The 14,973-nt window shown below is 40.9% G+C and overlaps 1 protein-coding gene across 7 annotated transcripts in view; it reads left to right on the top strand.

The window, feature by feature from the left end:
• Positions 1-14,973, top strand: part of XPA (XPA, DNA damage recognition and repair factor) — a 72,939-nt gene that overhangs the window by 52,218 nt on the left and 5,748 nt on the right. For 4 of the 7 annotated variants that reach the window (XM_077756135.1, XM_077756131.1, XM_077756132.1 and 1 more), the window contains exons 3-5: positions 2,994-3,099; positions 6,407-6,572; positions 9,311-9,428. In XM_077756135.1, the coding sequence (XP_077612261.1) occupies positions 2,994-3,099; positions 6,407-6,572; positions 9,311-9,428 (390 nt within the window). Of the gene's footprint in view, positions 1-2,993; positions 3,100-6,406; positions 6,573-9,310; positions 9,429-9,527; positions 12,316-14,973 lie in introns of those variants that run through there. The other 3 variants (XR_013333197.1, XR_013333196.1, XM_077756134.1) reach the window with 3 other exon arrangements.

Genomic DNA, 14,973 nt, shown 5'->3' on the forward strand with positions numbered 1-14,973 from the left:
GAAAGCTCGCACCGTGGGACTGATGGGCAGAATGTACATTCCAAGAACAGGGCAGGGTGTGAGGAGTCTCTAATTGCCCAGGTCTGGCTCGTGGGTCCACTGGCCATCATGTCCTCCCCGTTACTTCCTTCAGTGTGTCTCCTTTGGGAGACCAGTTAGAAAAGGCCCTCATCTTCTGGGCTGACTTAGTTTGGGCCAGGGTTCATGGCTTAAAAAGTGGTCATGGGATGCATTTTGGCTCCTGTTTGCCCCCATGGCCAGATGCCTTTGCACAGGGGAGCTTGTACAACTCTATGTGGCTGACCTATGGGGGTAGAAGAAAACAGGGGAAATGATTAATATTTTCTAACAAGTTTTCTTTGTTAATTTTTTTAAATGTTTATTTTTGAGAGAGAGAGAGACAGAGAGAGAGACCGAGCATGAGCAGGGGGAGGGGCAGAGAGAGGGAGACACAGAATCTGAAGCAGGCTCCAGGCTCTGAGTTGTCAGCACAGAGCCTGACGCGGGGCTCAAACCCACAAACTCTGAGACCATGACCTGAGCTGAAGTTGGATGCTTAACCTACTGAGCCACCCAGGTGTCCCTCTTTGTTAATTTTTAAAGATCTTCAGCATAGCTGAGAAAATCAAAATGGTTTGTTTGAGTCATTTGCCTATAAAGCAAAGCCTGTCAAATGCTTTTATAATCTCGAACAGAGGTTCATCAGAATAACCAGGAAGATGTTAGGGGAAAGTGGGGGTGTAGGGGATCTAAAGTTTCAGACTTTTAGTTACAAAATAAGTCATGAAGATGTAATGTACAGCACTGTGACTAGTTAATTATACTGTACTGCACATTTGAAAGTTGCTGGGAGATTAGATCTTAAAAGTTCTCATAAGAAAGATTTTTGTAACTAGGCAACAGATGTTAACTAGTCTTATTGTGATCATTTCACAATATGTATGGATATTGAATCCCTATGTTAGACATGTGAAACTAATACAGTATATCACTTATACCTCAAAAGATACATGTGCATGTATGGGTTCTTACGTGTGTAGGTATGTACACACATATGCATGTTATTTCTTAACTCTGTCCATAGAAAGGGCCTTGAAGCAAAGATAGCCGAGTAGCAGTGAGCATACCTGGTGTCCAGGTCTTGGACTCTGATACTGTTCCCCCACTAAAAAGAACCAAGGTCCTTCAGAGAAGTAGCTGATTCTAAGGTTGGGGCAGGATGGCTACAAAATGGGACATTTTATAATGCCAGTAATATGTAAGTATTCAGAATGTAATAGAGGGACATAGGAGCCAGCTTGGAGGGGCTCCTGCTGGCCAAATCTGAGATAATTTGAGCACCGAAGTAAATAAGGATACCAATAAATTACATACCACTGGAAAAAAAAATAGGAATCCATGAATCTATATCAATAATAGATACATGAATGAATGAATGAATGGCTGGGAGGGAAGGCGCTCATGGACAGTAGACTGCCAGCTTCCACACGGTAAATTTAAAGGGAGTGACAGAATTGAAAAATCATCATGTACATTTAAAAGTTCTCATCATGAAGAATTTTTAAAATTCGGATAATGTCTGCACATTTTATGGCTTTTGATTAATAATGCTCTGCAGTAGCCTCCTAACCGGTATTTCTGACTGCAGTTTATCTCCATTCTAACACATTCTGTAATCAGGTTTTTGAAGATCATTTTTAGCTTTTCCTTTTGTCTATAGCTATGCCCCTCTAATGTTTTATAAGGAAGAGTGATATTTTTGTTAGAGTTTGGAGATACCTGGAACTGAGGGATGGTAGACTATTGAGTGACCTTGTGGTGTTGGAAGTAGGTAAGGGAAGGCAGCAGTAGGAGGATGTTGAACAAACTGTGAACAAGTGACAACCCCCTGCCTTTCCCACTGGGCGCTGGGGCGGTGCTCAGAGCTGGGGCTTGGTGGTAGCAGTCATCCTGAGGAGGCACTAGTAAAATGTAGAGATTTGCTGGGAGAACCAGTTCTGTGGGATAAAGATCCCTCGCTGGGTGTTTGAAGTCCTTAAAAAAAATTGGGCTTTACCCAGAGTGGTTTCTGTGCTGGGAATTGAGGGTATGTAGCTAAATATGATCTCTGCCCTCAAGTTTATAGTCTTGTGGTGGACANCTGTGTTGTCTCTTGTAGTGTTGATGTGCTCTTTGCTGCTCTTCCCATGTTACCTGTCAGTGCCCCTCTTCCTGTCCATAAGCAGCCCCTCCCGCCGACTCTGGGACTAGCCTCCTTCCTCTCGGCCAGATATGTTCCCCATAGATGTCTACCTTCTGATCACATTGGAACCCATGATATGTTACCTTCTATATCAAAAAGGACTTTGCAGATATCTTTAAGGTTAAAGACCTTGGGATGTGGGAGATTAGGCTCTGTTGTCTATTACCAGTGGGGCCAGTATAATCACAGAGATACTTAAAAGTGAAAGGCAGGAGAGTCACAGGGACATGTGATGATGGAAGAAGCCAGAGTGATGTGAGAAACTGCTACTGCCAGCTTTGGAGATGGGCGAAGGGAGTCCTGGGTCAAGGAAGGCAGACAGCTTCTAGAACTGGAAATGGCAGGTAATAGATTGTCCCCTAAAACTTCTGGAAAGGAACGCAGCCCTGCATACACCTTGACTTTAGCCCACTGAGACCCGTGTCAGACCTACAAACTACAGATCTGTAACTTAATAAATTTGTGTTGTTTTAGCCAGTAAATTTGTGGTAAGTTGTTACAAGCAGCAATATACAACTAATACCAGTACCTCACACATAGGTTTTGGGTTCAAAAGTATTTGACGAGTTGATAGTTTTTTCCTTAAAAAAGTTTCAAGATAAGTTTAAGACTACTTAACCATGTTTTGTCTTTTCATGTAAATGTATTTGTGTCAGTTATAAAGTGCATACTGACAAATTTAAGATAGGGGAAGATATACCATTCTGTCATAAAAAAAGGAAACTTGAAGAATTAACCTTCTTTTCTTTAGGACCTGTTATGGAATTTGATTATGCAATATGTGAAGAATGTGGTAAAGAATTTATGGATTCTTACCTCATGAACCACTTTGATTTGGCAACTTGTGACAACTGCAGGTACGTACTTCAGTGTTCTCGGCTGCTCGGGTTTAATGTGTGCATGCAAATTTAGGGCAAAACAATAATTAGAGCCATTGGGTTTAATATTTTCTTAGTAATTATGATTTTTGTTTGGAGTGTTTCCTAAAATTTCTGTGGTTTCCATTTTGCTAAAGAAATTTGGGAAGCCTGTGCTTATCAGATTTCTGATATGTCCCATAAACAGGAAGGATGGACCAGAGCTACGTCGTCTCCTTTCTGTGGGCCTGGTGGGCCTTTACCATCTCTCAGTAGCAGGTTCCTAACCTCTGTCTTCCCACAGCCGCTAAGGGTCCCTGTGTCTTACCCAGTGTGTGTAGACACCTTGGTCAGAGGACTGGGGCCTTCGGTGAGAGGAGGGGAGTGGAGCGTCTCCAGCCGCCCCCCTGGCCCTTTCAGAGCACCACCTTCCGTGCATGCTTTACTCTTCTGAATGGGCAGGGGGAGAAGACATGAGGAAAGCTCCCATTCTTCTCTCATCCTTTTTGTTCTTCTTGCTACTACCCTTTCTTTCTGTCACCCCGCGATCATGCTTCTCACTCCACATGGTTCTGTCCCTGCTGTTTGCCCCAGCCACATCCTGTGTTGCTGTCTTTCATGCCTTAAGACCCTACCTTGGATTCCTGCTGAGCCCTCTTACCTGTTCCCTGGTCCTACTTCTTGGACCTGCTGCCCTAGACCAGCCGCCCACCTGCCTGGAGGACTTGGCCTTTCCGAGTCCCTGCTGCAGCCATCGGGAGACCTCCCCATTGACTTGTCGCTGTGTAGAATCCTGAGAAGGTAGAGTGGGAGAGGTTTCTGGTCTTGTGATTGGATCTGTGACTACATAACATTATATAAACTCTGTTCCCATCGACACATGGTGGTTAAGGTCCACAGTATTGTCACTCTTTACGGATAGCTTTTGGGAACAAAATTACCACATGTAATATTTCCACGAGAAAATGGAAGCAATTGATAAAATCACTTTAAAGAAAGTTGTGGAAAGTAGTCTAGAAAAATATTTTTTAACTCTAAAGTAATTAGGATCACAGCCCTCCATTCTGTTTCCTTTCAATATCTTTGAAGATTTTAATTTTAGTACAGTGTTATTTACCTGTCCCCTCCTTTAGCATAAACTTCCAGATTATTTAGCTTTCATAAAGTTATTCCTGATATTAAGTTTCCCCTACCTGATTTGTCCCTCGTTTCAGTAAAGACCCAACTTTATTGGCTGTATCTCTGCTTATCCAGTGTTTAATTCTAAATCCATTTGCCTCTCTTGTTCATTCCATATCCTCAGTTCATCCCCTTGTCCCCTCACCCACTTCTACTTCAGCTGAGGCCACCATCAGCCCTTGCCTGGAGCATGGCTCTGATGGTCTTCTAACTGGCCTTTGCACCATTGGCCTCTTCTACGTACATGTTTTAGTTAGAACTTGTCAATGGTTTTTACTTTATTTTTTATTTTATTTTTTAAATGTTTTATTTATTTCTAGGGGAGAGAGAGAGAGAGAGAGAGTGAGACAGCATGAGCAGGGGAGGGTCAGAGAGAGGGAGTCACAGACTGAAATAGGCTCCAGGCTCTGAGCTGGCAGTCAGCACAGAGCCCGATGCAGGGCTCGAACCCACGAACCGTGAGATCATGACCTAAGCGAAAGTCGGACGCTTAACAGACTAAGCCACCCAGGCGTCCCCTTGTCAATGGTTTTTTTAATCCATCTAGAATGGAATTGTTTCACTACTGCTTACAGGGCCCCTGCCTGTCTCTAACTTGATCTCCCATCGCTCCTCACCTTTGTCCCTCCCTTAAAGCCTTCTGGTCACACCAGCTCATTGCAAAGCACATTCCTGCCCTAGAGCTTCTGTTCTCTCTGCTTAGGATGTTCTTTCTCCAGCTATTCACATAGGATGTCTCTGACTTTTTTTTTTTAATTTTTTAAAAATATTTTTATTTATTTCTAGGAGAGAGATAGAGAGAGACAGTGTGAGCAGGGGAGGATCAGAGAGAGAGGGAGACACAGACTCCGAAATAGGCTCCAGGCTCTGAGCTGGCAGTCCGCACAGAGCCCAACACGGGGCTCGAACCCACGAACCGCGAGATCATGACCTAAGCGAAAGTCGTACGCTTAACCGACTAAGCCACCCAGGTGCCCCCCCCCTTTTTTTTAATGTTTATTTTTTGAGAGAGAAGGAGAGAGCAAGTGAGGGAGGGGAAGAGAGAGGGAGGGAAACCTAGAATCTGAAGCAGGCTTTGGGCTCTGAGCTGTCAGCACAGAGACCAGTGCGGGACTTGAATTCATGAGCCACGAGATTATGACCTGAACTGAAGTCGGACACTTAACTGACTGAGCTACCCAGGTGCCCCTTGATGTTCTCTGACTTTTTAAGGGCCTGCTCAAATGCCTCCTTATGGGGCGCCTGGGTGGCTCAGTCGGTTGAGTGTCTGACTTCAGCTCAGGTCATGATCTCACAGTTCATGGGTTTGAGCCCCGCCTTGGGCTCTGTGCTGACAGCTTGCTCAGAGCCTGGAGCCTGTTTCGGATTCTGTGTCTTCTTCTCTCTCTCTGCCCCTCCCCCATTCTTACTCTGTCTGTCTCTTGTCTCTCAATAATAAATGTAAAAAAAAAAAAATCAAATTCCTCCTTATCCAGGGCCCTCTTTGATTACCCAGTCTATCAGAACATTTCTGTTCCTTTGCCATACTTTGTGTTCCTTTATAGCACTTGTGTCTGTCATTATGTTTGCTTATTGATTGTCTTCTAACCAGAATCGGAGCTTCTTGAAAACAAGGCTTTGTATTCCTAGTACCTTGAACAATATCTGGCATGGAGGTGGAGAACAAATAAATGAGAAGAACAATGTAATTGACTATATCTCCATTTTTACCTTGGCTTTGAAAAAGCTCAGAACCAATTGGAAACAACTGTGTTGGGACAGTTGGACCTTGCATATTTCTATTCTTTATAGCCCATATACTGACTTTATGCTTTGATTTATATTTTCTTACTCATTAAGTCTTAGTTCTCATTAAGAACTTACTAAGTCATTTCATATCCATTGTGGAAAAGAGGGACTTTAGGTAGAAAAGAAATTCTTAGAGTGTTAAATGACCTGGATCTACCGCTAATATAATCTAGCTTTACCAAGTAAGTGTTTTTCTGTTAGGATTTTTATGCTGCTAACTTGACCATGAGAGTTGAAGGAAAAACTGTTTTATGTTGTGGCACACATGCCCTAAGTTGTTGGACTTTCTGAGAACTTAATTAAAGTAGCTAACTTAGTATTGGACTTCATTTGTTTTCAGAGATGCTGATGATAAACACAAGCTCATAACTAAAACAGAAGCCAAACAAGAATACCTTCTGAAAGACTGCGATTTAGAAAAAAGAGAACCAGCTCTAAAATTTATTGTGAAGAAGAATCCTCATCATTCGCAGTGGGGTGATATGAAACTCTACTTAAAATTACAGGTCTCTGATGAGTTATACTCCTGTTAAACCCTCGGTCAGGTGAAGTTTTAACAATAAACTGGTGGTAATTAGTTTAGTTTTTGCTTACAGTTAAAAAGATCCTTTTACTTTGTTGTTTTGCTTATAAGATGCAGTTATTTGTAATGACATTTAATAACATTATAGTTTTTGGTGTGGTACTTTGGGTAAATACATTACTATGGGGTAATGTTACTATGCATTTAGAGAACTAAAAAACTTGGGAGTTATGAGTCAGGCCCCATTTCTCTACCCACCCACCCTCCAATGAAAAANTTAAAAAGTTTCAGGAATTTCACAAATGCCTGAAATCTAACTCCACCTGGGAAATAATCATTGGAACCCTGTCAAGTGTCCTTGTAACACTACTGTGTCTCACAGTGGATCTTCCCCACTCCTCGTGTGGTGGTAGCGGTACAGGTGCGCAGAGATTACCCACACCCACAAGGAGTCACTAGCAGCCTCCTGTATCTATCCCAGAATGGTACGAAGGTTATAAATTTGTACCAGTATATAAAAAGAAAATTACTGGGAGGCATTGCTTTAGAGCAGTTTGATTAGAAAATACTAGAATCTTCAAATAAAATTAATGAGAAGCTGCATTGTAGGGACACCTGGCTGGCTCAGTTGGTAGAACATGCAGCTCTTAATCTCAGGGTTGTGAGTTGAAGCCTTATGTTGGTGTGGAGCCTACTTAAAATAAAAATTAAAAAAAATTTTTTAAATCTTTATTGTAATAACCATTTATTGAATTTTATTAAACCTAAGACATTGTCAATTAGAAGAGTCACTATTTTATGTACCATTAACAATGGAAAAATGCCAACCCAATGCTTTCTTACCACTTGGAACTTTTATTTTACAGTTACTGAATAATGCCATCAGACTTAGTGTATACATATATATATATATATTTTTTTTTCTGTACATCATGCTTGTGCATACATAAATAGGAGAATGCAAGTACAACAGATTTATTAAGATATTCCTAAACTTCTTTGCATTCAGAGTCCAATTCTTTTGAACTACCTTTTTACTCAGTTGTTGAAGTACCAGAAAGCAGATTGCTGCTGTAGCATCTTCAGGGGTATTAAATTGTGGAAAATGTGACGCTTTAGAATTTAGCGAATGCCAGTATATCCCTTTATTATGTTAAGAGGAAATTTGAGCTTGGCTACCTTGATTGATATTTTGGTCCCCTTAGATTATTGAGAGAGAGAGAGCCTAGCATAATTCTTAGTATGTATGTGAGACTCCTAAAGGTAAATAAAGAGTAAAGATAACTATAATGCAAAGTTTTTAAACAAGAATAAAGACTTTTAGGTCATTCAGGTACCAGAGTTTAAAAAGAAGTTGATACTCTAAAGATCAGAAGTTAGTCAAGTGGATGGAAGCTGTAATGGACCAAGGAGGGAAGGAATAGTGATGGTGGAAGGTTTTTGGAGATGACCTCATGTTGAGATGGGCTGTGGCTAAGTTTTTTGGTGAGTGTGACAAAGTTCATCAGACCCACTGACTACTTGTACTTCTTTGAATTTATGTGAAATTTATGTACTTCTTTGAATTTATGTGAAAACAATGTATCCGAGAAATAATTATAGTCAGAGGACAACTTTTCTATGTATAGTCTAATTAAGTATATTTACTGAGGCTTAAATAGAAGTATTATTGAGTTTCTAAGCACTATTTTTTTTAAATAGTTCGTTTTTAGTTTATATCCAAGTTAGCTAGCATATGGTGCAACAATGATTTCAGGAGTAGATTCCTTAGTGTTCCTTACCCATTTAGCCCATTCCCCCCCACCACACCTCCTCCAGTAACCCTGTTTGTTTTCCATATTTAAGAGTCTCTTATGTTTTGTCCCCCTCCCTGTCTTTATATTATTTTTACTTCCCTTCCCTTATGGTCATCTGTTTTGTATCTTAAAGTCCTCATATGAGTGAAATCATAATAATATTTATCTTTCCATGACTAATTTTGCTTAACATAATACCCTTCAGTTCCATCCACATAGTTGCAAATGTCAAGATCTCATTCTTTTTGATTGCTGAGTAATACTCCATTGTATGTATGTACACACACACACACACACACACACACACACACCCACATCTTCTTTATCCATTCATCCATCGATGGACATTTGGGCTCTTTCCATACTTTGGCTATTGTTGATAGTGCTGCTATAAACATTGGGGTACATGTGCCCCTTTGAAATGGCATACCTGTATTCCTTGGGTAAATACCTAGTAGTGCAGTTGCTGGGTCTTAGGGTAGTTTCATTTTTAATTTTTTGAGGAACCTCCATACTGTTTTCCCAAGTGGCTGCACCAGTTTGCATTCTCACCAGCAGTCCAAGCACTATTTTTTTTAAAGTTTATTTTGAGAGTGTACACTCGATGAGGGGAGAGGCAGAGAGAGAGGGAGAGAGAGAATCCCAAATAGGCTCCACACTGTTAGCACAGAACCCAACATGGGGCTCAGTGTCACCAACAGTGAGATCATGACCTAAGCTGAAATCAAGAATCGGATACTTAACTGACTGAGCCACCCAGGCACTTCTCTAAGCACTATTTAATCTCTTAAAAATTTTTCAGATATTTATCAAATTGCCTTTGAGTGAGATCATGTTCTGGTGCTCATGGATTTAATTATTATAACTTTATAATACTTAACAATTCTGAATTACAGCTTATTTAAATATGGATTCTGTGTTGTAGATTGTGAAGCGGTCTCTTGAAGTTTGGGGTAGTCAGGAAGCATTAGAAGAAGCAAAGGAAGTTCGACAAGAAAACCGAGAAAAATTGAGACAGAAAAGGTTTAATAAGAAAGTAAAAGGTAAGTAGCTGCATTGATCTCATTCCTGACTTGCAAAAAGACTTTAATTTCTTCTTGTTTAAAGATCTGTCACCAGTCGATTGGAATTTTTTTTTGTAGATTGAAGAAAAAAAAGACTTAAAGTTTGCCCTCAGTAGGTAGGTGTTTGAGGCTCTCAGTGCAAACCTCACAGTACTGCAGTTCTAAAAAGCATGTAAGTGCTTCTCTCAAAGTGAGTTCTGTTTTATGTGGGAATAGTGGTAGGATCAGGGGTGTCAAGGACATGACATCAGTTCAGTCTTCATGAAATATGACTAACAGGGTAATAAAAATTAAGGATATCCACCAACAAACTTCTCTAATTGCTTACAATGAAAAAATTCTGCCTCAGTGTTAATCATCTAATTTAGTAGCTAGAAAGAGCCTTCTTGTTTCAGTGGGTCTAATCCTTTTTCCTTTATATGTGAATAAAAGACCTAGAAAGGTAGAGTGACTTGTTAACTAGATGATTATTAGCAAGGTGGGACTGGAACCAGGCTTTCCTAACTGAAAGTCTGCATTTGTACATTCATTCCTCTCTCCAGACATCTGTCTGTCCATTCCTTTGCCCATCTGTCTCCGTATTTGTCCACCCATCCAGTTACACATAATATGCGTAAATCTGTCGTCATCCATCTGTCCATCAGTGCATCCAATAATTAGTGTCAGCTATGTTCCAGGCACCGTGCTAACATAAATGCTGGGGTCAGAGTTGGTCAGGAGAGCAAGGCCAGTAAACTTAATATCCTATTGGAGCGTGTTAAGTACTATGATGGTGGTGAGCACAGGGTGCTCCTGGAGCACTGAGGGCACTCTTTGCTGTACTGCAGAATCCCTGGAAAGAATCTTACACAGTAGGACTCCTACAGTGATTGTAGAGCCCCAGTGTGGTGTCAGGTGTATATAGGTAGCACGTAGTTTGCATATTTCCAGAACTATGTGTATACTGAATTGATCCCCTTAAAATGAGTGTCTTAGCCATAATAACTTTGCTGATGTTTTTAGGATTTAGAAGAGGTTTTTGAATATAGTTCAGATGTCTTAAAAAAGAAAACAATTTTTTTGAATGTGTGTCTTGTTTCTTCTTGTGAGGATATTTTTTTCCTCTTTTCATCATAAGATTAATGCGTGTGCAGTGCAGAAAAGTTAGGAAACTGCGAAGAATTTGTATTCTACTATCCAAAGACCATCAGTAGTGATGTTTTAATGTCTCTTCTTCCAGTTCTTTTCTATGCATGGACCCTTTAAAAATATTTCTTAGAAAAATAGGATTTTATGAAGTTAATTCAAACCACTTCATAACATCCTTATTTATATATTTATATAAGTCATAGTTACTTCAGATATCAGCTCCTGAATCAGAGGGTAAGCACACTTTTATGGCTTTGTGAGGTTTCCTGTAGCAAACTATGCCGTATAAAAGCCTTTCATTGAAGAATCTTCTCCAAATTAGCCACTGCTGTCCTAAGTCCTTGAAAATACCTGCAAAGATCAGCTGAGAGGCTTTGGAAAGACTTTTAAATTTAGTCCTTTTCATCTTTTATTAGGCTATGCTCTGCCTTATGTTTGACTCTAGCCCTTCCTTCTTCCAGCATTGAGGAGAGCCTTGAAGGGCAAAGTAACAGAGGGCTTCTTACTGGGTATGAAAGAGGAGAGCATAGTTACAGACTAATTACACCCCAGCCTGGGGTTTTTATGAACTCCAGCTATCCTAAATCACCTCAACTCTTTCCTCGCTGCTGCCTCTTTAAGATACTTTCCTGGTGGTGTCTTGGTACAGACAATAATATATGGATAAAGGAGTTAGAAACAGACCTGCAGAGTGATCAAATACTTTAAAAAGGAAGGCTCTCTGTAGTTTTTATTTAGATACTATTTCTCTATTTGGTCAAGATGTCTTCTTCTAAAGGTGCCTAACTTTCTATAATTGGACCAACAATAAAAGATTATGGCATCTGTTTTATGCTTTTTGCTATAAAAATTAAGATAATCCTATAGATGGACTATTGATATGAATAGACCAGTTCTTTTCTGATTTTACAGTTTTCATAGGTATTAAATATAATTGACTGTTTTTCTCACTATATTAAATTGTTGCCATTAATCACCAGATAAAACTGTGGATTTTCCTTTTCCTTGAAGAGTTCAGATTTGCCCTGAATTTTTTCTTTGACCTGTTAAGACTGGTTTCTTTAATTCAGTTCATTTCCTGTTTGGATGAAGCATGTCTTTTTTTTTTTTAATGTTTTATTTTATTTCTGATAGAGACAGCATGAGCAGGGGAGGGTCAGAGAGAGAGTGAGACACAGAATCTGAAACAGGCTCCTGGCTCTGAGCTAGCTGTCAGCACAGAGCCCGATGTGGGGCTCGAACCCATGAACTGTGAGATCATGACCTGAGCCGAAGTTGGATGCTGAACTGACTGAGCCACCAATGCGCCCCGAAGCATGTCATTTTGAGGAAGTTTTTCTGAGTGGTTACAGGAGTGGTATATTTTCCAAGTCTCTGTAAATCTAAGAATGTTTTTCTGTTTCCTTTGTATTTAAAAGCCTGAGTTCTATCTCAGTTGTATAAGCACTGCTTTATGTCTTCTGGTGTTTAATGTGCAGAGGTCAGTGCGATACACTCTTTAATTATGGCTTCTTCTTGTTGGTTTACTTCAGAGGTTGGTGAATATGTTCCAGTCCTCCTGACTAGGCCACAAAGGGCTGAGAGTGGAGTAGACACTGTAGAGATTAGAAACAAGGACCCTATGCAATTTGCTCAGAACAGAGAGGAATAAAAGCAAGTCTAAAAGTCTTTTAGTTGAAAAGAAATTGGAACCTGGTTCCTCAAGAAGCTGACACAAAGCTTACTTCTTAATGGAAAGGTAAGAGATTACATTTACCTGCTTTCAGAATATGATCTACTTTAGCAGTTTGAGAAAGAATTGATCTCCCTACAGAAGAAATTTAAGTATAAATAGAATAAAGTATTTACAAATACGAAGTGAAAGACAGGAATTGTCGGCAAATTCAGATTGTTATAGATCTCTTAAATCCATGAAGGCAGAAGTAGCAGTGATGGCATCACTGCTGCTCAGTTTAACTGGATTTCAGAAAATGCACTGTGTGCCGGCCTTGGTATTGGATGAGAACTTTCATTTGGTGCAAACACACAGAACATTCTGGGCTTGCTTGCCTCTCCACAAATACAGTGGAGATGAGTGTAGCTTTAAAGAAAAGCGTTGTTTCCTCTCATCTAGTACTGGCAGAGGTTAGCCTTCTAAAAAATGCAAAACGATTCCTCATTGGTTGTCACTGTGCACTTTCTCCCCAAAAGAGGTGGGTAAGAAAAGCCGGCTTGGGGGCTGCTCCTAAGTGTATGGGGAGTTTACAGCCGGGCCTGTGGTTATATGGGTGACCATTTCCAGGCTTCTGTCCACAGAGTTTGAAGCACACAGGTCTACGTTATTCTGCTTCAGGTTATGGAGGACAAGATAAGATCAAAGCTTCATGTTATTTTGACATTTCCCTGTGATGTTTTTCCCCCTCTAGTTAGCAAGGAGCACCCTGTGTCAGAACTTCTGTCCTCCCACCAAGCGTTCAGAAATGTTTGGTCTCCTTCAGCTAGTTCTGTTGTCTGTTTACCTCAAAAGCAGCATTGGGCTTCTTTGAATACAAGCTGCCTCTTTTACAAAATTAAGATATTAAACCAAATAAAATACAAGTTTTAGAGTGGCATAAATGAATTTTTTCATTGAAACAAGGATTTAGGGGAAAACTTCTTTGGGTACAAAGCATAAGCAGTCTCTGAAGATATCCATAGCAGGACTGGTTCCCGTGGACACTTGTAAATGCCCAAGAGAGGCAGCCTGCAGCTTTCTGTGCTGTGCGCCTCCAGGCCGGGGTGGTGGTGGTGGTGGGCGGGGGGCTGGAGGTTGGACCATGGAAACTGCCGCTTTCCTTTCCAGCTCAGCCGGGCTTTCTGTGCCGCGTGGCACATCCCCTCCTCCCCACCTGCAGGGTGTCCGTAGTGCCTCCCCGTGGGCTAGTGACTCTTTCCCACTCTTGTAGGCTCTGACCCTTCTGCCACCCTCTTCTCACTCAGCTAGTGGTGGTGACCTCTACTTCCCAAAGTTTTAAGTTGCTTAAGTACAGTAACATAAACTTATTAATCTTTAATTTAAAAAAATTTTTGTTTCACCGGATGTTGGCTTTTGCCATACGTTTACACACACACACACACACACACACACACACACTCACACATTCACACTGTTGAACCATTTAAGAGTTTACTTTTGCAGACATTGTGGTTTTAATAATTGAGCATGTTCTCTCCTGTAAACAATGGCATTCTCTGTGTAACTGAAAACAGTGTCACACTCAGCAAATTTAACATTCATGATATGCTGTTGTCTAGTGTGTAAACTTTCCCCAGTTGTTCTAATGTCCTTCCCAGCTTTTTAGTTGTTGGAACAAAGGGCCAGGCAAGGGTGATGCCTATCACCCTCTGCCATTTGATCTTTGATGACGTTGACATTTTTGAGGAGTCAGCCACCTGTTTTGCAGAATATCCTTCTATTTAGATTTATTAGCATCTTGTTTCCTTATGATGAGACCCTGATCATTTTTGGTAGGAATGCTTCCTAGGTGATGTGTCCCAGTGTGTCACATCATGAAGACAGGATATCAGCTCTCTGGAGAGTGATACTCCGTTAGATTGCGTGGTTAAGGCGGTGTCTGCTAGAATTCCCCACTGTCCATGTACCTGTCCCCTTTATAATTAGTAGCAAACCTGTGGGGTGGACTCTCCCATACTGTGTGGACACCCCATTCCTTAAGTCTTGCTCAGGTTTTACTACAACGGGGTGGATTCTTGCCCGCATCTGTTGTTACTAGGGTGGATATAAATGGTGATTTTCTATTTCTGTTATTCTTCCTGTAATTATTATTTGGCTTCCTTNCGACTAAGCCACCCAGGCGCCCCTAAAGAAGACCTTTTTTAATATCATTTGGCTTCATGAATTCTTACTCTCAAATCAGTGCTATAGGCCATAGCTGTGATTCCTTTTGAAGCTCAAATGGTCTCAAATTTGGCCTCTTCAAGCTAGCTCCTGACTTTTTATGTTTTAATTTGGAATGAAGTTCAAACCTTCCATAAAATTGCAAAGATAAGTATAGTTAAGGACATCCATGTATCCTTTACCCAAATTGATATATTGTTGGGGCGCCTGGGTGGCTCAGTCGGTTAAGCGTCCAACTTCGGCTCAGGTCATGATCTCACGGTTCATGGGTTCGAGCCCGTGTTGGGCTCTGTGTCCGGCTCGGAGCCTGGAGCCTGCTTCAGGCTCTAGGTCTCCCTCTCTCTCTGCCCCTCCCCCGCTCATGCTCTCTTTCTCTCAAAAATAAACATTATCAGATTGATCTATTGTTAATGCACGATTTGTACTTGTGCACATGACACATGTTCTTTTTGGAACCATTTGAGAGTGGGTTGTGTATCATCGCCCTTTGCCCTAGGACTGCAGCGTGTGTTTACTAAG

The sequence above is a fragment of the Crocuta crocuta genome, unplaced genomic scaffold (assembly GCF_008692635.1).
Source record: "Crocuta crocuta isolate KB4526 unplaced genomic scaffold, BGI_CrCroc_1.0 scaffold431, whole genome shotgun sequence".
NCBI lineage: Eukaryota > Metazoa > Chordata > Mammalia > Carnivora > Hyaenidae > Crocuta > Crocuta crocuta.